The sequence below is a fragment of the Rutilus rutilus genome, assembly GCF_951802725.1.
Source record: "Rutilus rutilus genome assembly, chromosome: 17".
Lineage (NCBI taxonomy): Eukaryota > Metazoa > Chordata > Actinopteri > Cypriniformes > Leuciscidae > Rutilus > Rutilus rutilus.
Window position 1 is genome coordinate 31,768,891 of NC_140230.1, and position 25,211 is coordinate 31,794,101.

Here is a 25,211-nt window from a genome sequence, read left to right on the forward strand (position 1 = left end):
CAAATGAAGATCTTTCAAATGATGAAAGGGAGCTTTCTGTCCCTCCTTTGACAGCTACGCAACTACCACTTTGACTCTTCAAAAAGGTCATAAAGAGATCGTAAAACTAATCCATATGAATTGAGCGGTTTAGTCCAAATTTCCTGAAGAGACTCGATCGCTTTTTTTTGTGATGAACAGATTGAATTTAGGCTTTTATTCACATTTAAACATTGATCAGAAAGCATGCAACCGAACCTGCTTGACGCGCGAGAACAAATTGTTTTTTGCGGAAGCACAAACGTGCTGCCTAACACGAGAATGAACTTCATTGGTTCTCACACGTCAAGCGAACAAGCTTGAGCTTCTGTTTACCACCACTGAGGGCTGTTTCATAAGAAAAGCGGGGATTAAACTCCAACACCTGACTTGAATGAACCTAACAAATAAGTTGGGGCTAAAGCGGTTTTATAAAAGGAAATTGAAGTTCACACAATCCCACTAATTTGATCCAGGTTTATCTAGTCTAGATAATTCGTGTGCACGCTTTTCCTAAGCAACCCTAGAGGTCGAGCATGGATCACATGGATCCACCATCAAACAGCGTATATATTGTGCTGTTTTATGCGTTTTTCTTTAGTGCAAAACATACATTTCACAGGTATATTCTCCATCTGTAAATGTTAGAAAGTCGTGCAAATATATCCATTTTGCTGCTAAACTTCACATTGAATGAGCGCAGCATGCACGCCGAATGAGCGCAATAATTCTGACTAAAACATCAATTTTGGTTAGAAAATACATTTGCAATATTTTATAACACCAGAAATATCTTCAAACTATAAATATTTAACTTATTATGTTGGATAAGTTGCTGTGAACTTATCGCTCATTACACTCATGTATTTTATAGGCTACTTGAACAGAAGTATAATTCAGGGAAGACATTTTTAAGAAACCAAATATAATAAAGATACAAAATATAGTTTTGGGTGTATGACCTATGCTATCTTCTTTAGAATGCTGAGAATTACAGCTTTTAAAGCAATAAAAAATAATTGGAGAAAGCAAGAATCCCAGTTTTAAATTATTGGCTAGATTTCGTTTCTAAAGTACACTATGGAGAGGATAACATGAAATTAAGAGCAATAATTTTGAAAAGATATAGGCAACCACTAAAATCAAAGAATATTCCAATAAAGGAATACATATTACATTAAAAAATGTTTTATATAACCCATTAACTTTTAATTCTAGTTATTTTATTTATTTACTTATTATTTAATAATTATAAGTATACTATTCTTATTATTTTCTATTTAAATAATATTACTTGAATAACTTATTAGGAATTATGTCATTATAAGAGTTTGAGATAAATATGTGAATGTTTCATTTTTATTAATATTTATTTAATAATAAATATTTAAAAAATCATTTTCTTTTTCATATGTAAAAGTGTCTAACTGTATTTATTGGTTATTGTTCTAATTATGTGTTTTTTATGTGTTGGTGGGTATTATCACGAAAGGAAAAATAAGGAATAATTATGGGGGAAAATATTATGTCTTTAAAGCAACTGTCCATTAATTGTGTTAAATGTGTTTGAATTGAAAGACATAATAAAGTACAATATATATATATATATATGCTAAAATATTTGTTGATGGACATTAAATGTGCCTTATTTAGAATGTTAAACCTACAAGTAAGTGTATTTTTATGATAGCAATAACTGTAAAGGGACTAAATCAAATAGGCTAATATACTGTAGGCCAATTACTAAGCTGAGATTCATTTTACCAGTTAAAATTAAGTCTGCTTTTGTAATTATTCATTTTAAATTTTGTGATTTTAACTTCTGCTTTAAAAAGCTTTTTCTTTTTCTTTTTTTTTTCTTTTTTTTAGGTTCTAATGTTCTTCGAATAGCCATAAAAATGTATTACAGCTGCCAAACAAAGCCAGAGAGAAATGTGTTCATAAATCTTTAATAAAACAACCTAATTTAATCTTGGGCACAAAAACATTCAGCCAGTAAGAATAGAAAACCTGTAGGATATATATCTCTATGTATGTGTATATATATATAGGCTATATATATAGCCTATATATATGTATGTATATATGTGTGTGTGTGTGTGTGTGTGTGTGTGTGTGTGTGTGTGTGTGTGTGTGTGTGTGTGTGTGTGTGCAAATATTATAAAGATGTCATCAGTGGGAGATTTTCAAAGTTTAATCTGAAATCTTGTAAAAAGGATACAAAAAGTCAAAAAATTCTCCCTATCAAAAAGAAATGTTATAAACTATTCATCCATATTAGATAGTAAAGACACTGTTAAAATAGTCCATGTGACTACTTTTTGTCACAATCATAGACAGTATATAAACGGTCACAATGCAGCAGTGCTTCCGGGTTCTGCTCAGAAAGCTGGCTCAGTATTGGCCTTCAGTAGCCAACCACATGCATGCATCATGGTGAAAATGCATCACAGTATTCTCGTCGCTTCATATAACATTAAGGTTAAACCACTGTAGTCACATGGACTATTTTAACGATGTCTTTACTACCTTTCTGGGCCTTGAAAGTCGTAATAACGTTGCAGTTTAAGTTAAATATCTTAATTTGTGTTCCGAAGATGAACGAAGGTCTTACGAGTTTGGAACGACATGGGTGAGTAATTAATGACATAATTTTCATTTTTGGGTGAACTAACCCTTTAATGTGTGTTTTATTCAAATCATGAGCAATAGTAATACTTTGCTTTACACTAAAAAAATGCTGGGTTGTTTGGGTCAAATATGGACAAACCCAACCGTTGGGTTTAAAATGTAGCCTAATAAAAAAAATTCAACCAACGGTTGGTTTTGTCCATATTTGACCACATGCATTTTTATCCTATAACGGAAAGCACTTATCATAGTCATAAATCATAGTTTTATATTTAACTGGTCTGTACAGTAGTTTGGTTAAAGTTATTATTTTAGATGTTAGATCGAGGTTCAAATGAATTGTTCACTCATCGTGTAACTTCAGAACCCAGCGATGGCATCAGAAATAGGCTACCGTAGTAGCCTACTCTTATTTATATGATTAGCCTACCATATTCATATTCGATGGTATTTATATGGTTAATTGTCAATTGAATCTAAATGGGATTATATCACATCCAATTTACAGACACACAGTGCTTTTAGATCGATCTACTCTGGTAAACGCGCACACACATACATGCGCGCGCTCTCTCTCTTCACCGCCCCCTTCTCTCTCTCTCTCTCTCTCTCTCTCTCTCTCTCTCTCTCTCTCTCTCTCCCTTCGTTCTCCTTCTTCATCACTCTTGTTTTGCGCGTGTGTGATATGTGATGCGATATACGGGCTGTAATCATTCCAATGGCTCTTGTCGAGCATGGACGATGATTTTGTTTCGATTCTTCCATTCGCATTACGGGAATATCGCTCCAGCATCGACGCAGTCCATGAGCACAAGGGGTTTTGGGCTTCCTTTGACTGCTGAAGGATATTTTCGCATGTCGAGAGACTGATGAGACACTGAGAGCACGTTCAATGCCGTTGGAACATGTCATATGTTCCCTTTCAAGGTAAGATTTGTGCTGCGTCCTCCGTGTTCCTCCCTCAGCGTCCTCCTGCGCTAGAGGACCACTGATGCTGATGCTGATGCTCTCAGTGCTGCAGGTGGAGGACTGCTGTCATTTTATCACTCCAAGTCAGGCAGCTTCTGTGTGCTCGTGAGGGTTAGAGACCCCTCTGCCCTTTACGACGTTTTACAATCTGTTTAAGCAGCACCTGCAAACCCTGCAGGGTCTCTATCCCACTGCATGGAAGCTCACTGGTTGGAGGAATTATCTTGATTTGTGTATATGAATGAAATGGCTCAGATGCTCACTACTGACATATCCTTTCATTTGGATACTTTTTGTGTGTGTACTCTTGAGTTTTGTGAAGTAGCTGACTGGGATGTTATTGCATGCTTTGGGGGGAATGAGCTTATTGCCTTCCTTTTGCAACGGTGCATCTGTTTTCCTCAATAGCAGACGCATCAATACTTTAACAGTCACTTAATAGTTTTTAAATGGAGCATTGCTGTTGGGTGAGGAGCGCTGATCATTCATTCTTAGGCTATTTTTTGTGCATGTAATATTAAGTCACTATAAATGTGGCTTTGCGTTTTGATCTCTTGTGAGAAGTCAACTTCATCAGACTTATATTTTGCTGAATTAATAATGATGTCAGTTCAGCTCTTGTATTTGAGTGCTGCTGGTTATGTTATAGCATAGCCTAATATTTGTGTGGACAGTGTAAATAGTTGCTTTGAACTCTTATACTGTATGATGAAAAAGGAAAGATGACTAACTGGGTCGAGAAGTAACTTGCCCAATGACTGACCTCTGTCGGTTCAAAGTCGAAGCGTGGAAACTGATTTTTGAGAATATAATGTGCCTGAGTTCCACCTAAGCTGTTTCCAATTTGTTTAGCAAAGAGGGTTTTCTAATGGGAATTTTCTTCTAATGTTTGTTCCATAAGGGAGAATAATTGTTTTGGAGTTTTGGAACACTTTCAACAGTGAAAGTAGACTGTGGTCAGTGTCTAAAAAAATGCATCATAATAGTCTAACTGTTCTAACGGCCTCATAATGTGAAAGTAATACTATAAAGCTAATTTCAAGACTTTTGCTGCCTGTTGTTGATGTCTACAGACCTATTTCAGTGTGTCACAGCATTTTCATGGACAATTGACAATGATTGTTGTAAAGATCATCATTGGCTTTGTAAAATAAACTATCAGTGAAGAAGGAAGACCAAACTAAAGGCCCATTCACACCAAGGACAATAACTATAATGAAAACGATAAAGGTGTAGTTCTAAATATAATAGAATATCAAAGTCCGCAGCACAGCTACAACGAAAACGGCACAGAGAAACGATATCTTTGGAATCACTTTCCGAACGATTTTTTTCCAGCTGATGAATGATAAAAACATTGACAGCCAATCAGAATCCATCCTGCTTTAAAGAGCTTGAGCCTTTAAAGTGACAGACAACAAAACTGTATAGAATAAACAGAACAATATTATGCACTGGTGTCGACGCTAATAGAGTTGTTGTTATAGTTATCTTTATAGTTGTCGTTCTCGGTTTGAATGGGCCTTAAAGGGATAGTTCACCCATATATGAAAATTCAGTCATTATTTACTCATCCTCATGTCGTTCCAAACTCATTAGAGGGCCAGAAAGCTCTCAGATTTCATCAAAAAGATGGAATACCGCATAAAACATTTGCGAATAAAGCACCATTTCCATCCAGTGAGTCAAAGAGATCAAAATGGTCTCTTCCTGATAAACTGCCGCTGAATATCACTAAGAAGAATGGAAGTTGATGTTGGAGAAGCCACTGTTTATAATAATTTTTGGATGTAATATATTACTCATCCGAGTGCGGAGACGAAACGCAATAAACACGGTCATGTTAACGTGCTTTCTCAGGTGGATACCTGCTGTTTGGGAACGCATTCGTATAAGACAGTTCTGGGAGGTTATTATACCACTTTAACCACTTTACTCAGGCATTTCAGAATGACCAAATCAGCATTTCAGACGCTGTGCAAGAGATCGGTCTGCTGATTGGTCCAGTTGTGCCGTGCCATCGCAAAGTCACGTGTCTTTTTTTGATGATTTATTCGGCAAATGTGTTTCCATCGATTATGCGCATGTTTTTTTATCGGATAAAAAAATGATCCGACTCAGATGAGCGCATTTATGCACATTTTTTGAATTTATTTGCAACTGGCGTTTCCATCCAGCACATTTTTTATGCGATATCCCAAATTGTGCACAAAAATAGGATGGAAACATTGCTAGTGAAACTTTACACTCTTTGGTCTCTCCTTCAGGATTGTTTCAGATATACTTTATAAAGAAAGGGCATCATGCCATCATGATCGTAGAATGACATCACATTCTGTGGTGTATTTTTTTTTTTTAAGATTTATTTTGGGTGATTTTTGCCTTTATTGTGATAGGATAGTATAGAGTGGACAGGAAGCGAGGTGGGAGAGAGACGGGGGACAGGATCGGGAAAGGTCCACGAGCCGGGATTTGAACTCGGGTCACCCGAAGCACAACGGCGCCATATGTCAGCACGCTGCCCATGAGGCTATCGGTGCCGACATTCTGTGGTGTATTAAAAGAAAAACATAATTCAACAATATCATTTTTTTTTTTTTACAAATATGCAATCTACTCCACTTTACTGCAATGCTGTTATTCTGCAGATTTAAGTTTTGCATTCTTTTAGTCCAGTTAAAAGGTCACACTGTGGCGTATCAATTTTCTATTAAACGTTTTCATGTGATACGAATTCGCCGGTTTAGAGTTCATCAAACTTGAACTTTGGAATGCAGTGAAAAGCGAAACTTATTCGCTTGAGCTTGTATTGAGATTATGCCTTAAAATTCTGGCTATAGGGAGTTCACCAGGGTTTGGAAGCTTCTGACTCACTTTAACATCAGCAGTGCAGAGAAAAAACATCACTGTACTCCGGGGTTTTAATATTCACACCAGGACCAAAGAGGCCAGCAAGATGTTCCCTTATTATAAAGTCAGCCTTATAGTAATTCAATTATACTCAAATGTTTAGCCTACAGCTTGACTTAACAGGCTTCTGTAGAAAAGATGGTCTCCCCATTTTGATTGGTTTTAACTATTCATGTTGCCAGAAGGTCATTTAGGGCCAGAAAACCTAAAGACTGATTCAGTCCGAAGTCAGAATAAGGGGTTCTTAACAGATATTACATCCATCAGTCATTTTAAATAGTAAAACTTTTAATAAGGATCTGTAAACGTACATTACCGTTCAAAAGTTTTGGGATGAGTACTATTTTTTTAAAGAAAGTACGATTTGTATTCATCGAGGATGCATTAAATTGATTAGTAGAGACAATTATGTTTCAAAAGATTTGTATTTCAAATAAACTGTTTTCAACACAGTTTCTTGAGCAGCAAATCAGCATTTTAGAATGATTTCTGAAGGATCATGTGACATTGAACACTGCAGTAATGATGCTGAAAATTCAGCTTTGCATCACAGAAATAAATTACATTTTAAAATAAATGCAAACTTTTTTTTTTTTATCCACCCAAAACTTTTGAACGGTTTACTGTATGCATATAAACAGCAGCTACAGTTTGTGATAAATTCATATTTTAAGCTGTAAGAAGAACATGCTAATTAGTGTTGTTTTTTTGCTTAGACAAGCATCATTTTTATTGTAGCTCATATTCAAGGGATTTGAACAAACCTCTAACCTTATTAAACTTTGGTGTGTAGCTTGTCCTGAGGATTTCATGAGATTGTTGAGAAGAGGTGTGCTATTACTGTACTTTTGTGAAGCTCAATCACTGACATACTTTTTAGTCATAGACTGTAGACCATATCTACAGTAGGACTAAATATCATAGAGTGATTTTTTTTAAACTGTACAGTAGCATGCAAAGCTACAGACTAGTTTAAAGTTTAGTACAATCAACTCACTGATTTAAATAAAGTAGTTAGCTACTCTACATGTTGTTAAGAAAGTAGACAACTATTAAAGCTATTTGAGGGACAATGCCTTTATAAATTCAAAAGAGTCAGATGATACTGTTTAATTCAGGAATTAACACATTTTATCCGGCATAATATCTTGTATCATAATATCATAATTCAACATAATATCTTTATCCTGCATTTATATTTTAGGGTGACCCCTTCTTAATTGTACAATGTAAAATGGGGGTTTTAAGAACATTTTTATATTCTAAAGAACCCTTTTCCACTACAAAATAAAAAAAAACAAAAAAACTTTCATGCAATGGAAATGTTCTATGTTAAAGGTTCCTGAACCATAGAAGCAAAGAAATAACCTTTATTTTTAAGAGTGTAACTGCTAAAATTAGAATACATTCTCAGCATTTATATAACTGAGACGAACACATACTGCAGTGACAAACACTATAATTTAATTAAATATTTCACTTCAAAAGAGAAGATGCAGGAGTTTTGATCAGTGAATCGTTTATTTAGGTGAACCTTCTGAAACAAACACATTCACTAAAATGTATCAGATTTGTTTATGCTGTATATGACATATACTTGTGGAAAAAACTAGCTTGTTTCTGGAAAAGCTAGACTATTATGAAAACAGATAAGGTGCTCTCTTAAAAAATAGAAGAGATTTGTAGAAATGATATTTCTTTATGTGAAGAACAATCTAAAGAACCATTTGCACAATGTTAATAAAGGCTATTTTTTGGCATCATTAGGGGCTTTTGCACCGGGTGGTTCTAAGAACTTTATAGGAACTAGCCACCAGGGCGGTTCCCCTTGGACCGTTTTCCTGGTGACGTAAGCCACGCTTGTTGTTGTGACTTTGAAGCAAACAGTATACAAAGAAAGCAAACAGTATATGAAAAAGCTTTAGCATTTGGTTGATGCCCAATGTCCCTAGCTGAGCAGAAATAATCGCTTGGTCCCCTCAAAGTCACGTTGGATTTTCTCCTTAGCGTAAGGGTTGAGAGGTCCATCTATCACTAGTTTGTGCAGGAAATATACAGGCTATAATATGTGTGTGTACACAGCCTTTTTTTTTTAAATAGCAGGTGCTGGTGTTTCGTGTGCGTTTGGCCAATCAGTACACTTATGTCACTAGTAGTTCCTATTGATCTGGTTTAGACCCTACTCTGAGGTAGGAGCTAATTTAGTTCCCCCATAAGTCGTTCCTAGAACTAAAATCATTAGTTCCTGAGGTGCTAACACGCCAAAAAACGTGTACTTCCGCAATTAGTTCTAGGAACTATGAAAAGGTTTCTCCGGTGCAAAAGCCACTAATGATTCCATGAAGAATCTTTAACATTCATGGAACATTCATTTTCATTGCACAAAAGGTTCTTTCACACAGTGGTTGAAATGATGAGAAAAAAAGGATCTAAATGCAGCAGTTTTAGTCTATTTAACTAAACTCAACAAGAACTGACAATGAACAGAAGGAAACACAGAGCTTAAAATGCACTGAACAAACCAGTGTATCAACTAAATGAACATCAGGTGCAAATGATAATCAAACAATGTGTAACCTAGGAGACTAACTAGAAGTGGGGACAAAGGACACAGAAAACTGAGCAAAAACCAACTCATTGTAAAACTCAAAGGCTGAGTCCCAATTCGCCTACTTATACTACGACCTAAAAGTATGTACTTTTTTTGTGAGGAAAAAGTACATACTTTTGAGTGTGTAGCAAAAGAGTATGCACGTTCTGGGACATACTTCGATGACGTCATGCAACGTGAACGAGAACGTGGTTGCCTAGTTACGCACACCGCGACTGTTAACAAAACATTTTACATTTCATTCATTCTTATATGTCCAATATAATTTTATTTACTATTCCCATCTTTTTTTCCTCATTGTTTTTTCCACAATACATTTACAATGTGTTCTACCAAATTGAGGAGTGAAGCAGGGCGTCGTCGTAGATCAACCAAACGCAGGTCGTTTGTGAGGCGTCTGGTTCTGATGTTCATGTGCAATGTGTGTAATGAAAGCTACTTATTTTCTGAGTTAAAATATTTAAAGTTTATAGTATAACTATTGTTTAACGTATTTATACTTATGTACCCCGATGAAAATGACCCATGCTTTTACTATAGTAAAAGTGTAGTAACCATGTTTCTTTGGTTGGACTGATAAAGTTAACATTTGTACAGCCACAGTATTACTATAAATAAGTCAGTGTGGTTAAACTATGGTTAGTGTAGTAAAAGGTGTTTATTTTCATAAGAGTTTATAGTAAGGTATAAATCTGAAACATCAAATACATAAAAAAAGACACTTGCAGCCTTTTTATTTACCCTACAAGATAAACACGGTACTTTTTTGGCACAACATAAACCCATTAATATTACGATACAATAAAATATAACTTTAATTAGGGTTAAACATTTGAATTCTTACACTTAAAAACTGAGGGCGCATCTCTGCTTCTGCATCCGGTGTTTTAAAAATACAGTCGTGGTCTATCTCCTCTGCTATTGACGCAGCTCGGACTCATCTCTTCAATCGGACTCGATTGTTCACCACACCGGCTGCCATGTTTAAAGAGGCTATATGCGATTTTCTGAAATTTAAACTCGCGACTGACACCTGTGGCCAAAAAACGGAACTGCTCTTCCTTTCTGCTCGCTCTCGTACGTGCACACTTCACAAGTCATCCGCTGCAAAGAAGTCAACATTATGTTTACAGAGGTAAGAACAGTCAAATACATATATTGTTTGAGAAACTAAGTTTGTTTGCTGACTAGCGGTGGTGGCAGAGTGATCTGAAACGTTTAACATGAACGCGCTTGACGTCACATCCGCAGACAGCGCGCGAAAAATCCGACCCGACAGAAAATAGGAAAAATAGGATACAGGCTTATAGGTGCACTCACTGTGAGCTGACAAGGTGTCAGTATGCTCATCAGGAGATGTTTGAGTCATAAATGGTCCAATAAAAAGGCTATTGTTACGTTTATTTTGGGGAAAAAGTTGCATATAGCCCCTTTAAATCACCACCATCACCACAAAGCTCCTCCCTCCCGCACGCAATGGGTTGTGGGCAATATTAGCCGTTAGAGTGTGCATTGATCTGCACTTCGAATTCTAACCGGAAATAGTAGACCATCCGGGTATCTTTGGAATACTCATTTCAACATACTACTATTTGGGACATACTAATTCTAGTTTCGCATACTATTTAGGACAGATAGTATGTGAATTGGGACTCAGCCAAACACAGATTAAACCGGACATAACCCTGACATGTTCTTAATAATGGAGAAGGTTCTTTCAGAACTGTAAACTTAAAGTTTGTTTGGGGAACTATAAAATGATTCCTCTATTACATCACTCCAAACCCCCCCTTTTGGAACCTTTATTTTTATGTTAAAGTTTCTTCATGGAATCGTCAATGCCAATAAAGAACCTTTATTTTTAGTGTCACACTACTGAAAAATGTACATTGTTAGTAGTTTTAGTTGCATCACTACTTTTATAGTTCTTCACACTGTTCTTTATATAATGTAGGCCTGCTATATGACTAACACCTTGAACTTTTTTCCATTAACTAGCCTGCAAGGGATTTGATCTTTTCCTCTGTGTCAAATTACATGCTGATGTAGCAGCTTATGATATAATTGCGTAGAAATTAATATGAAACCTACACAGTGGCACCTTACACTGAGGAGCTATTCGTGACACGTGAAGACAGTGGATGCGAGTCCATCCATTAGTTCTCACTCGAGACGGCCATCAGTGAGTGAGAGTTATATTTAAAGCTCTTATACTGAGAGCATCGGCCAGCTGACACTGTTAAACTACAGCTGTGCCTCAGCAACTTTTTGTGAATCTTTTCGGGGAAGAAGAACGGATCATCCGCTCTCAATTCTCCAGATACAAAATATGACAAACAGATTTTTAGCATTTCACTATTTACTGTAGCTTTCCTGACCCGAGTTTTAGACTCTCGCACTTTTTCGGATGTTTTCTCTTGCTTTCTGACATAGTGTAAGGGCTTAACATAGACCATGCAAGTATGTGAATGCAAATGCTACTAGCTATGCTAATGTAAATAACTGCAAACAAAAGCTCATACATAATTTGTTTGCAGATGCCACTTGGTGTATACATAATGCACTGACATTGATATAGATCATTATAGATATTATTGTGTGGCTTAGGTGTCCAAAATCATTTGTTTTTTAAATGATTCAAAGCAGCGGATACTGTGTAAATCATTCATTTTTTGCAGTCTTAGCTCCAGTGATGGAGTATTAGCACACAGAGACAGATGACAGATGCAGTAGGTAGGTGGAGTGTGGCAGACTGCCTGTTTTAGGACTTCATGGCTCACGCTCTCGCTTACTGATGCAGTGATAAAGAATGAAGCTTACTGTAATTGACTGTAATCAACTCTACACAGCCAGGGCAATATAGAGCCAATGGACCCCGCAACAGAAGCCCACCATACTGGCATTTCATCATAGCACGTTTATGAGACTGGCCATGACTGGTTATGAAACTGTTTAATGTGTGTGCATTCCTTCATTATATAGTATGTATGTATGCATGCTATGATGCTGTTTGCAGTGTTTTAAATATGTAAAACAACACATTTATAGTTAGGACCTCCTTCATAAAATATAGACCTGGTTATACTGTGTGTGAAAAAAAAAAAATGTTATGAAGACAACATATTTAAATATTAAATAAATGGCATTAGTTACTAAAGCCAAAAATTATTATTATTAAAATATTAATAAATATTTATTATACTATTTATTATAAAATAATTTATTATACTATTTTTCACAAAACTGTATGCATATTTGTTTAATTTTATACTATTAAAACTATGGCTCACGATATAATAAAAAAACAAAAAAAACATTTGATGTTACAAAGGCATAGACATAATATTAAATAATTGCCATTTATGTTGCAATTTTACTAAAGGCAAAGGAAATTATTACATTATTATTAGGAAGATTTTATGTACGGTTATATCCTGATGAGAAACATTTTCATTTACATTCAGTTTAAATGTTCAGTGCTTAGAAATATTTAATGTATATGTGTTAATTTAAAATATTAAGAAATATTTATTACACTATTTATTATAAAATAATTATTATATTTTTCACAAAACTGTATGCATATTTGTTTCATTTATTAAAAATATGGCTCACAACAGAATGAAAAAGTTTGATGCAAACAACATGAATAATTAGCATTTATGTTGAAATTGTACTGAAGTCAAAATAAATGATTATTAAGAAAATTAGTATTGTATTGTTAGATGTCTAAATATTTCCATTTCCATTTATATTTGTACATCACTTAGAAGTAAATAAGAATTTTTTTATTAAGATTATTAAGAAAAGAAATATATTTTAAACGTATTGTAATTCATTGAGGTATCATTCATGCCTCTTGTGTAAATGAGTTACTAAAGTTTACTAAGGGTTTGTTCAAATCACTAACCCTAAATATAATCGATTATAAAAGTGATGCTTTTAATCTTGAAGACTAAAATTGTGTGCTTTTAAAGGATTTGAATAAATAAAGCTAATGGGAATTACACATTAATATTGCAGGGATACATTAGTGCGGTGATCGAGCGCTGTATCCACAGAGGTTAATTTCTTTTATAGACTCGTACGGCTCTAATTCATGTCAAATTTCCATATTTTCATCAAAACACTCAGGTGCTTTGGGAGTGGAAAGATATTAGAAACATTCATTATCCTTTGAATATTATCTTAAGGAATTAATCAAATCTGTAGCCTTAAGGGTTTGTACAGACTATTTGAAATGACAATTCAGTCAAACATGTTTTTTTCAGTATTACGGAGTGAATTATATTTCTGTAATATTCAAATAATTCATATTGCATTGTTTATTTGCATTTCAACCACAATTTAGTAAGTTTGAGTTTGTTTCCATACAACTGCTCCTTTAAATAACGCATGCATGAGGTGCTGTTTAAAACGACTAATGTGATGCCTATAAATGAGTTTAGGAAAGATAATAAGCATGTAAGATCCATCAGTAAAGCAATGGGGCTCTTTGCACAGACTGTTCTTTTGCACGTCTGCAGCACTGCATGTAAAAATGGTTTGATACTGAGGTTTCTCTCTTCACGCTTTCATGTATGATTTTCATTCATGTTCTCAGCTTTCTGTTGTTTCTCCGATACACTAGTCTAGAACAACTCAGATCGGTGGCGGTTCACGTAGCACTTTGTTCTTTAGTTCCACCCCGCATGCTTTTCTCCAGATGTGACATTCTTGCTCATGGGGCTTGCAAAAATAGAGAAATTGATCATTTACATGGGTTTTGTATTGGCTAACATATCTTTAAAGCATGTCATTTAAGGCAGCTCTTTTCCATACAGCGACCGGTTTTAGAGACCTTCGATGTCGAGCTTCAAAAAGGACAAAAACCCATCAGAAAAGTTCCATAAAGTTGCCTGTATAGGTTATATTTCAAGTCTACTGAACCCAGACAATATCAAGCCAAAATTTAAGCAATTATTCACTGTTTTGATGGTTTGACATCAAAGTTTGTTTGAGATAATGGCATGAAGTAACAACATCTGGCAGCAGTGCTTATGACTGTTTAGTGGCCTTCTCTCAAAAGCTCTGGGTTTGAGATTGAAGCGAGATACGGTGGAGGGCATGTGTCTATTCCAGTTACTGCTACTCAACATGGAAGTAACCCTTGAGGTTGTGCTTGTGTTCTTGCTTATCATGTAACACGATGACATCCCTCTCTCGAGTGGAAGCTACACTGTGTGAAGCTGCATTCACAAACTAGCTGACTGTCTAGCACAGGGATTTTCAGACTGTTTGGATTTCAAGGACCACCTAATAAAATGATTGGCTTTTAAAGGACTGCCTTCATAAAATATGAAAGTAGCTATATATTTTAAGACCCATTTATACTGTGTGAGAAAAAGAATAAGTTTCATATTATAAAGAAAACTTGTTTAAATAGACATTTTGTCATAAAAGCAAAAATTATTTACATTTTAGTATTTCATTGTAATTTTTTACTTGTTAGATGTAAACCATAGGTCATGACTCATGTATAAATCAGAGGGAAGTTGAACGGTACGGACGCCACAGTTCGGTACATACAGTTACACGACAAATACAGAAGTCCAGAAGGGGTGGCACGCGGTAATCAAACGCTGTTTGTTAAAAAATGCGGCCTTTGTTTTTCGCGAAATGAAGGATACAACAGATGGATCCTTCGCGGCCTTGCCTACCCCAGAATAGAATTGTGCGCCAGTGAAGAGAAATTGCCGAATGACACTTTTAATTGTAAGTAGTGGGTTTCAGCTTATGATACAAATGTAAAAAAAAAAAACTTTAAAGCAGTTCAAATGTTGGAAATGGGAAGCCTCAGGTGCTGCTTCACTCGCAGGTGAAGTAGGCTTTTTCTACTTCTCGCTCATCTCTCCGTGATTTCTTGAAAAAGCTAATATTGAAATTTGTGCATCCGCCATTGTCTCCACATGTTAATAAACTCAAACGGTCAAAGACAATGACAGCATCAACACGTTAATCAAACCAATAAGTAGAGTAATGTTAGAGTAACAAATCAACAATTCCTTATAGGGCTGCACGATTAATCGCAATTAATCCCAAATTGCGCTTAAACCGATTTGGCTTGGTGCAATTATGAAATTGCAAAGGCTGCGATTATTTTTTTATGCGCAGCTTGTCAGTGAAGCACGGCTCTGTGATCAATAGTAATGCTACTCCATCTGAAAGCACTGCGAGTTTGAGTTGCTTATAACGTGCGTTTGAAAAAGCAACACGCGTCAAACATCTTTCCAAACATGAGAAGCATTTATGAACCTCTTGTCCAACAAAAGTCAACATTTAATACATTTTACTCCAAATTCACTTCATAACGTCTGTTGAGTGTTTGAAAACTTCCTTCTGTGAGATCATGTGGCTTCTTATGGTGTATGCACACCAAAAGTGAATGTAAATTATTTGTGCGAGTAGATTACATACAAAGTCAATGCAAAGATGCAAATAGACTCTAATTTGCGCCGGGTGAATGACGCGTAGTGGGCTGGGTGAATGACGCGTAGTGGGCTATGTGATTGCCGCGAACGCACCATATTCACCTCAATCTAATTTCAACTCAAATGGGAAATTAGCATGACTCACTGTCGCAGAAGCCAATCAACGAAGAGCTTATTGACACGTCCAGTTTGACATGTCCGGTTGTATCAGAAAATGGAGGAGAGCATTACTGTAGCCGTATGCGGGCACCCTGAAATTTATGACACAACTTCTTATTCATAATTATTCAAAGACTGGACAAAAAAGGAGATCGTTTGGAGAAAAGTAAGCCAGGAAGTTGGACTTGTAAGTGATGAAAATATGCTTTTGTTGTTGTTAATGTGCCTGAAGACACTCCTCATCGCGCAATGTTTTTATTTGCGTGAGTGACCCCGAAAAACAAGTAATCCCGCAAGTAATCTAGAGCGAATAACGCAATGCGAATATTCGCTTCGCTTTTGGTGTGCACACACCATTACACAGAATAAGGCACACAACATATTATTTCATAGTATTCCATACAGTGATTATGGCATTATAGCATCATAGCATTGAAGTATAAATATTCTGTATTATCTTGAAAATACCTGAGAAAGCTTGAAGAACTCAGATAAACGATATTGTCGTAGTCGTGTGTTTAGTAGTCATGTTTAATCAATCAAAGCGTTTCAATCTTCTGTTTATTCAGCTATAGCGATAGTATGATGCCCATTGGGATTAGTGATGTCTGGTAACTTCGTGAACGAATCGTTCTTTTGAACCGATTCTTTTTAGTGACCCGGTCGAACCAGTACACCAAATCGGACTGAATCGTTCAAAACAGTTCGCGTCTTGTGTCAGCGCTGATCCACAAGTTACTAAAGTTACTCACATTCGGACATGCCTGACAGTCACTCCGACTAGAAATAAACCAATATCCCGGAGTATATGTTACTCCAGTAACTACAACAGTTCACTAAACTGAGACATGCTGTTCTGAGAGAAGTGATGAGCACGAGCAGCTGATACTGAGCATGCGCGTACTACCGAATGTACAGATACAGGTACAGCGGTTCACCAAGAACCGATGAGCTGGAGATGCTGAGCATGCGTGATAACTGTCTCTGAACCAAACTTTCTTTCGGCCAACTGATGCTGTGCTGATAATATGAGCATGGGTGATCCAAGGACTTGAATGAGGAGGCGAATTCGGCGAAATGTAAGTTTATTTATACTGAACAAAATTATAAACGCAACACTTTTGTTTTTGAGTGGCCTTTTATTGTGGCCAGCCTAAGGCACACCTGTGCAATAATCATGCTGTCTAATCAGCATCTTGATATGCCACACCTGTGAGGTGGATGGATTATCTCGGCAAAGGAGAAGTGCTCACTAACACAGATTTAGACAGATTTGTGAACAATATTTGAGAGAAATAGGCCTTTTGTGTACATAGAAAAAGTCTTAGATCTTTGAGTTCAGCTCATGAAAAATGAAGACCAGTTTATTCACTTTATATCTTTAAGACATGTAAAACATCTGCGTTTGCACATAACCTATAGGGTTAATTTGCAAAACGTAATTGAAAGAAACTTAAGATGATTATGACGATGATTACTATTAACTAACTGAAGTTATGATTACTAATTACTTTATTTGAATGTATTTTTATCCGCCGGGGTGATAGAATTGACGTCATTACATGAGGACGTAAAAGAACTGGTGAACCGTTTTTTTTTTAATGGTTCATTGAAACGAACTGTCCGAAAGAACCGGTTCGCGGAAAAGAACTGGACTTCCCATCACTAATTGGGATTTCCTGGAATGACATGGGTTTTCTATTTCTGCTGGGCATATTTGGAGTTTCTGAGCGAGAGCGCCCTCTGGCTTTCAGATGGAGCAGCATTTACTACTGATCACAGAGCCGTGCTTCACTGACAAGTTGCGCATATTTTAAGCAATCAGGAATCTCTGGGGTAAATGTACCATGTAAATGTACCATGTAAACTTGTGTCAGACCATAACCCCAAAACCGAGGTACGTACCGAACCGTTACTGTTACACACATATATATATACAGTGCAATGCATAAGTGAATACACCCATGCTAAAGTTGACTAAAAAGAGGAATAAAAAATCATATTTTGGAAATTGAACTTAATGCCTTAATTTAAAAAATTAGGAAAAATCCAACATTTAAGGACACCAATTTTCTTTGTGAATGAATAATGTATCGTAAATAAATAAATGTTCTTCCTTAAAATACATGGTGCATAAGTGAGTACACCCCTATGTTAAATTCCCATAGAGGCAGGCAGATTTTTATTTTTAAGTATTTAAAAAAAAAAAAATTTAGGATACTATTCATCCTGATAAAGTTCCCTTGGCCTTTGGAATTAAAATAGCCCCACATCATCACATAGCCTTCACCATACCTAGAGATTGGCATGGGGTACTTTCCATAAGATCATCTCTCAATGCAAATCAAACTAGCTTTTAGGCTAACTGAAATAAAATCATGCCAATCTCTAGGTATGGTGAAGGCTATGTGATGATGTGGGGCTATTTTAATTCCAAAGGCCAAGGGAACTTTATCAGGATGAATAGTATCCTAAATTTTTTTTTTTTTAAATACTTAAAAATAAAAATCTGCCTGCCTCTATGGGAATTTAACATAGGGGTGTACTCACTTATGCACCATGTATTTTAAGGAAGAACATTTATTTATTTACGATACATTATTCATTCACAAAGAAAATTGGTGTCCTTAAAGGTTGGATTTTTCCTAATTTTTTAAATTAAGGCATTAAGTTCAATTTCCAAAATATGATTTTTTATTCCTCTTTTTAGTCAACTTTAGCATGGGTGTATTCACTTATGCATAGCACTGTATGTATATATATATATATATATATATATATATATATATATATTGAATTATTTATTTATTTGTATGGTTACAACTATGCTGTCTATAGAAAAAAGTAATTTACACAATCTCATGATTTACGAAATATGATTGGGACATTTTGTTTTTTTGTATTAGAAATTTTCAGTGAATCCCCTAGTTGTTTCTTTAACTGTTTACAACAATTTAACTTGTTGTGTCTTTATCTGTTTTTGCCATTGCAACATGTCTTTTTTGATCCTCTTTTGCCATGAGCATTTTGTTTTTTAATTCACCATGGCAAGTTAAAAATAGTTATTTTCAAAAATTAGTCCTGAAATCCTGCATTCTGAAGCCTGTCCTGCTGTTTTTGAACACAAGAACACTTGACTGAAAGCTATCTGATTAAGCCAGAAACCAGTCTAATTATACAGAGCTTGCTGAGACAGACTGGTCGATTATGAAAATATAGTTTTGCACATCCAATACACAGTGCAGTCAGCATAAGGTTATGAGTTCAAAACAGCTGTTACTTCTATGCCCTTTCATAAGTACCTGCAAATCCATTTATGAGAAAAGCGTGTGTTTTTTTTTTTTTTGTCTTTAAACGGTTCCCACGTGGTGCTGTGAAGTCTTTGTGGGATAAAGCTGGAAAGCAGCTCTTGAAGGTGAGCTTTAGAAATGAGTTTGATGAAGGAGTCTGTTGTGTGAATTTTAATATCAGCCTGTGTTCGCTCCCCACTGACAGCGCATTAGAGTCGTGTAGCTGTAAGCTGTCTTCTGCACGACTCAGGGTTCATTTTCACGCTGGCTTACAGCCCTTTTGCAGGATGACCTAGGTTTAGTCGAAGAGGATATCTGCATTATGTTACTTATATGCAATAACATGCTCCACACACACGTGTTGTCCCTATTAAACCCTCTTTCCCCCCCTTCTCTACCCCTCACACTCGGTTTAACTACGTTTCATGCTCTCGGACCACATTTTATGCTCATAATCTGCTGCACTCAATGTCCTCGGCCTGTAGATCAGTGAGCATCCAGGCTTCTGCTGTATAGGCCACCTGCTCATCACTGTCTGGGACCGAAAGTGTGACCGGGACGGGCTGGCACACACTGACACACACAGATCGCGCAGGTAAACACACGCTGTGTTGCATGAAAAGTGGGCCAGCATGTGCCTGTGTCTCTGCTGTATAGTGTCCTCACTGGACCTTCACTGGTCTCTTCAGTACGCTGAAAAAAATTGGTGTAGAAGTTACTTTGAAACAATTCGTAATTTGCACTTAGAAATTCACAAATAATGACAAAGAAATTGCAAGTAACTATAGAAACTTGTTTTTGTCACGGAATGAATAAAAATTCAAAGGTAATTGCAAGTTTTCAGAATTGAATTATCCATTTTTTTTCCCTCAGAGTGCGAGAAAAGTGCGAGAAAAGAAAGAAATCTGAATTGAACTCTGAAATAGTCAAAATTGCGAGGAAAAAAAGCAATAATTGCGAGATATAAACTCACAATTCTGAGAAACAAAATCAAAATTGTGAGAAAAAGTCACAATGATAAACACAATTCTGACTTTTTCCCTTGCAATTGTAGGTTTACATCTCGCAATTCAGACTTTATAATAACTTGCAATTGTGAGCTGAAAATAAGTCAGAATTACAAGATGACTTTATGATTTTAAAAATCGTATTCACTGTCACAAACAAGCTTCCATAAGTAAGACATTGGAAAGTAAAAAGACTAAAATAGTACTTTCTTGTTAAACATATTCAAATGATCTATGTTTCATTAACAACCTCGAAAAATCTTCTTCTTTTTTTTTATTTAAAAAAATGATTGTGACACTGCAAAGTAATGATGCTAAAAATTCAGCTTTGCATCACAAGAATAAATTGCATTTTAAAATATATTCAAATAGACAACAGTTATTTTACAATATAACTATTTTTTTTACTGTATTTTGATCAAATAAATGCAGCCTTGAGCAGAAGAGACTATTTTAATCTTAACGAGTCCAAACTTTTGAATGGTAGTGTACATATTAGAGTTGATTTCTCTTCAGACTTAAATGTATTCCTTCTGTTGCTTCTCAAAAAAGTTCTGTCCATCTGCTATAGCACCATTGCGTGCGTCTGCTCTGTGATGTTGGCGAACTAGCGCAGGTACGAATGTTAGCGACTGGCCTCAGGGTAATGATACAATGACACAGTTCTCAGTCTATCTCTGGATTGAGGACGGATCACTATAATTACGCTTTATCTCTCAGGACCCAAATCACGACCCGTTTTCTCTCAGCGGAGCGACCCACACGCATAAAGACATATAAAGGAATACACTTAGGAGCAATGCAACAGAGCGCACACACACACACATCTCTGTGCTGAAGCAACGAATGATGGCTGTGTCATGTGTTCTTGCAGACACGGATGGGAAATATTGTAGCCCCAGACTGTCAGTGATTTATTCAGCATGTGGAATATTCCAGTGAACGGAAAATACGGTACAATGCAAATATGCAAACTTCATTGAGGCACTGCTGCACCTCGTACTTGTTTTGACAGTTTCTCCGGCGTTAAATGTAAAATAGATGCCGGAGGACAGGACGGCTGTGTTTCGAATGGAACATTAGCTTACTGAATACACAGTATAGTGCCAGATATATAAAACATAGTATGTGAAATTATGCAACTATAAACTTTTTTTAGATGTTTATATGCTGCATTGTTGTCACATGACCTCATCTTGTTGCATATAGATCTTTAGAATTCTGTCTTTGAACTTCAGTTTTTGCGGTAGCTCTGTACTATGCATCACTGTCGAAGAGTAATTAGCTGGTGAAGTGGATTTACATATTGTAGAGTTAACGAAAGTTATCATGAGCATTGTAATGTTTGAAGCGAATGTCATAACGGATATCAGTTAGATCGGGAAGATTTTAAAACGAGCGGTTCATTCATAAATTTGTTAAATCTTTCCTTCATGCTGTGGAAATACAAAAACGGAAGACGGAACACAACAAGCATAGCGCTAAAAATGGGTGGGGCTACAAAAGGTCTATAATTCAGTGAGTGGCATTCAGTTGTCATCTTGAAAGTAAATATGAGAATTTTCATCTAAATTTGTGTAAAAATAGTTTAACTCTTGGCAGTCGGAGCCAATTATGAGTCCAGGAAGAGATAGGGTGCACTGCATTGTGGGATACCGTGCACAGTGTAGTGTGCTCTGTTGTATATGGCACCTAGTTGGTTATTTTATGCAAGCGGTCAAGGTCTAGCTGGTTACTCTGGTAGATGCTAGCCTGGAAATCAAGAGTTCTCGCGAGAGCACAAGTTGAATTTGCTCAGCGAGTTACTCTGGCGTCGAGTAATGATGCTCATTAAAGCAGCACTCAGTAGCTTCGGGATTTCTTCGCTGTATTCTCGCTTTTTGCTCGCAGGTTTCTCTCTAGAGCTCCCCCCACAGCTTCGGAATAGATATTTGACAACACTGTTGTAAAAACTCTTTGGTGATTCTCAGACACCAGAGGCTAGTAGATCAACGACATCAAAGCAGATGGGACATTCTTTAAAACGTCTTCTTCCTTCGGGTTCGGACAGCGTGAGGGAGCGCAATAATGACAGTATTTGAGCAGATTTCTTTTGGCCGTAAAGCAATTGTTTACATCGCGAGACCTGATATCACGCGATACTTCCTGACGCGGCTGCCGGCGGCCCGCCGTCTCAAAGTTGCAAGTGCGAATTTTCCGCTCACGGGCACCAGGGGGGTGCGAAACGACCACCATCCAACCCGAAATAAGTAATATAACCATTCCAATGACTCCGAAGCTGTTCAGTTAAGGTAAAAAAGTTACTTAGTTCACCTTTAAATATGCCCTTGAATCCGAGCTGCACCAATCACATCTGGTTATCTGATATAGGCGGGCCAGAGGCGAGCTAAACAGATGACTACAGCGCTATGACGTTGAAGTCATTAGTACACATTGCAAGATGGCTATGGATGAACACCAGTTGTTTGAAACGGCTTTGGCAGCTACAATGAACAAGTTAGACTTGGCTTTTTATCTAAAAGAGGAACAGAAGACGGCGCTCGAATAGTTTTTGCTGTTTTGCCGACCGGATACAGCAAGAGTCTTATTTACCAGTTAGCTTCGCTGGTAGCTAAGCGTATGGGGCTTGTTGTGATTGGTCGTAGTGTTATCCAATTGCATGCAGTGAGATTTTCAAATGCATGCTTGGTGCCGCCCCTCGTGCTGGACGATTTTCATTAGTCAATGCCAGATTAATCTTCCAGGCTAGGTAGATGCCGTTAGTGGTGGGCGATACTGCAAATTTTGGTATCGATCCGATACCAAGTAAATACAGGGCCAGTATCGCCGATATCGATACAGATACCAATACTTTTTCATTTTAAAGCAGCACTCAGTAACTTCGGGATTTCTTCGCTGTATTCTCGCTTTTTGCTCGCAGGTTTCTCTCTAGAGCTCCCCCCACAGCTTCGGAATAGATATTTGACAACACTGTTGTAAAAACTCGTTGGCGATTCTCAGACACCAGAGGCTAGTAGATCAACGACATCAAAGCAGATGGGACATTCTATAAAACGTCTTCTTCCTTCGGGTTCGGACAGCGTGAGGGAGCGCAATAATGACAGTATTTGAGCAGATTTCTTTTGGCCGTAAAGCAATTGTTTACATCGTGAGACCTGATATCACGCGATACTTCCTGACGCGGCGGCCGGCGGCCCGCCGTCTCAAAGTTGCAAGTGCGAATTTTCCGCTCACGGGCGCCAGGGGGGGGTGCGAAACGACCACCATCCAACCCAAAATAAGTAATATAACCATTCCAATGACTCCGAAGCTGTTCAGTTAAGGTAATAAAGTTACTTAGTTCACCTTTAAAAGCATGCACTTGAACTTGTATGCACTTTTCTGTGCTAGAGCAGTGTGTCATGATTTATGAGGTGAATGTATCATTAATATGCTAAATCTGAATACGTTTTCATGACTACTAAATATTTTGTGATTTGTGCTCTCAACTCGCCTGTAATTAGTCAGTGACTTTTACAAAATTACCCTAATTATAGTACTAGCCTACTACTAGCCTACTAGTACTAGCCTACTGTTCAAAAGTTTGGGGTAAGATTTTTAATTCTCTTCTGCATTTATTTGATCAAAAATACAGTAAAAACTGTAATATTACAATTTAACATTTCTATGTCATAGTAAACTGTAATTTATTCATGTGATCAAAGCTGAATTTTCGGCATCATTACTCCAGTCATGATGATAATTCATTTTAATATGCTGATTTGCTGCTCTGGAAACATTTCTTATTATTATCAATGTTGAAAACAGTTTCATATTTTTGTGGAAACCATGATACATTTTATGCAGAATTATTTGATGAACAAAGTTGAGAGAACAGCATTTATATGAAGTAAATTTTTTTTTTTTACAGTGTAAAACCCTTGACTGTCACTTTTGATCAATGCATCGATCCTTGTTGAATAAAAATATTAATTTCATTAAAAACATCTTACTGACGTCAACATTTTGAACCGTTATGTACACTTTTGGTTTGTTTATTGCGAAATAACTCCCGATTGTTTCTCTGTCATCTAAGCAAGGCTTCGTTTCCCAAACGCACTGGGCCTGTGAGCTCAGCGAAGCACCAGCATCGAACGCTCTCTGTGATTGATTGGTTTCATCTTGTATCCAGATGACTAGGAGAAAAAGTTCTATCCTACACAATTATCTGCTAACATTCGCTTATTTTTCCACAGAGGCTTATTTTATGCACTGAATTGCGTGCTAAATTACTGGTAAAAAAACACACATTTGGATCGATATTTTTATGTGAGGATCGATCCTTTTCGATACCACGTCAGTATCGATAGTATCGATACTTCAGGATCGATCCGCCCATCCCTAGATGCCGTACACTGCAAACAATTATTTCCTAAGTATTTTTTGTTTTGGGTTCCAGTACAAATATCTAAACATTCTTAAAGGTGCAGTAAGCGATTTCTGGTAAACGCTGTTGATATTTGAAATCACCAAAGCAAATACGCCCCTACCCAAAAGGATCACACTCCTATCTTGATGCCTCCGTCCCTACATTCACGTACACACTATGCAACACAGACAACGACTATGGCGGAATCTGCTGTGCATGCATCCTGAGGGTATGAAGTCATCAATTAGTGAAAGCAATTTGTGTTGCTATGATAATTCAGGTCAAATGTCTAAATGTTATTTAGCTCCTTTACTTTGATGGCAAAGCCATCCATTCCTTCCCAAAAACATGAACCGCTTTCTACATAACACAATAGTCCAAGTAACTAATATATTACAAATGTGACAAGATTAAGGGGTTCTAGAGATCACTAAAAGGGGAACCAAAAGAAAAAACATATATAACCTCGTTCCCTGCGTCCGTTTTCCGGCCTTCCTGCTCCTTAAGTCTCTCCAGCGCTGGAAAGCTTCTCCGATATCAATACGGGTTCTACCTCTTGCCTGATCATAACCCTTCTTTGTAAAGGTATATTCCTCTGGCCTTTTCCTCTTTTGTATTTTTTCTGCCATCACTCTCTTTGCTAATGTATGTCTTCATTGAGCTCTCTCTCCTCCCCCATCATGAGTGGACACGCCCCTTACTGCTGATTGGCTACAAGTGTGATTTGGTGCTCGGTCC

General features: G+C 36.8%; 1 protein-coding gene across 1 annotated transcript in view; it reads left to right on the plus strand.

The window, feature by feature from the left end:
* The first annotated feature begins 3,309 nt into the window (after positions 1-3,309).
* The window catches only part of syngap1b (synaptic Ras GTPase activating protein 1b), a 135,419-nt gene continuing 113,517 nt past the window's right edge, over positions 3,310-25,211 (plus strand). The window contains 1 exon segment of the mRNA XM_084385433.1: positions 3,310-3,576. Coding sequence (XP_084241559.1) covers positions 3,555-3,576 — 22 coding nt within the window. The 5' untranslated portion in view covers positions 3,310-3,554.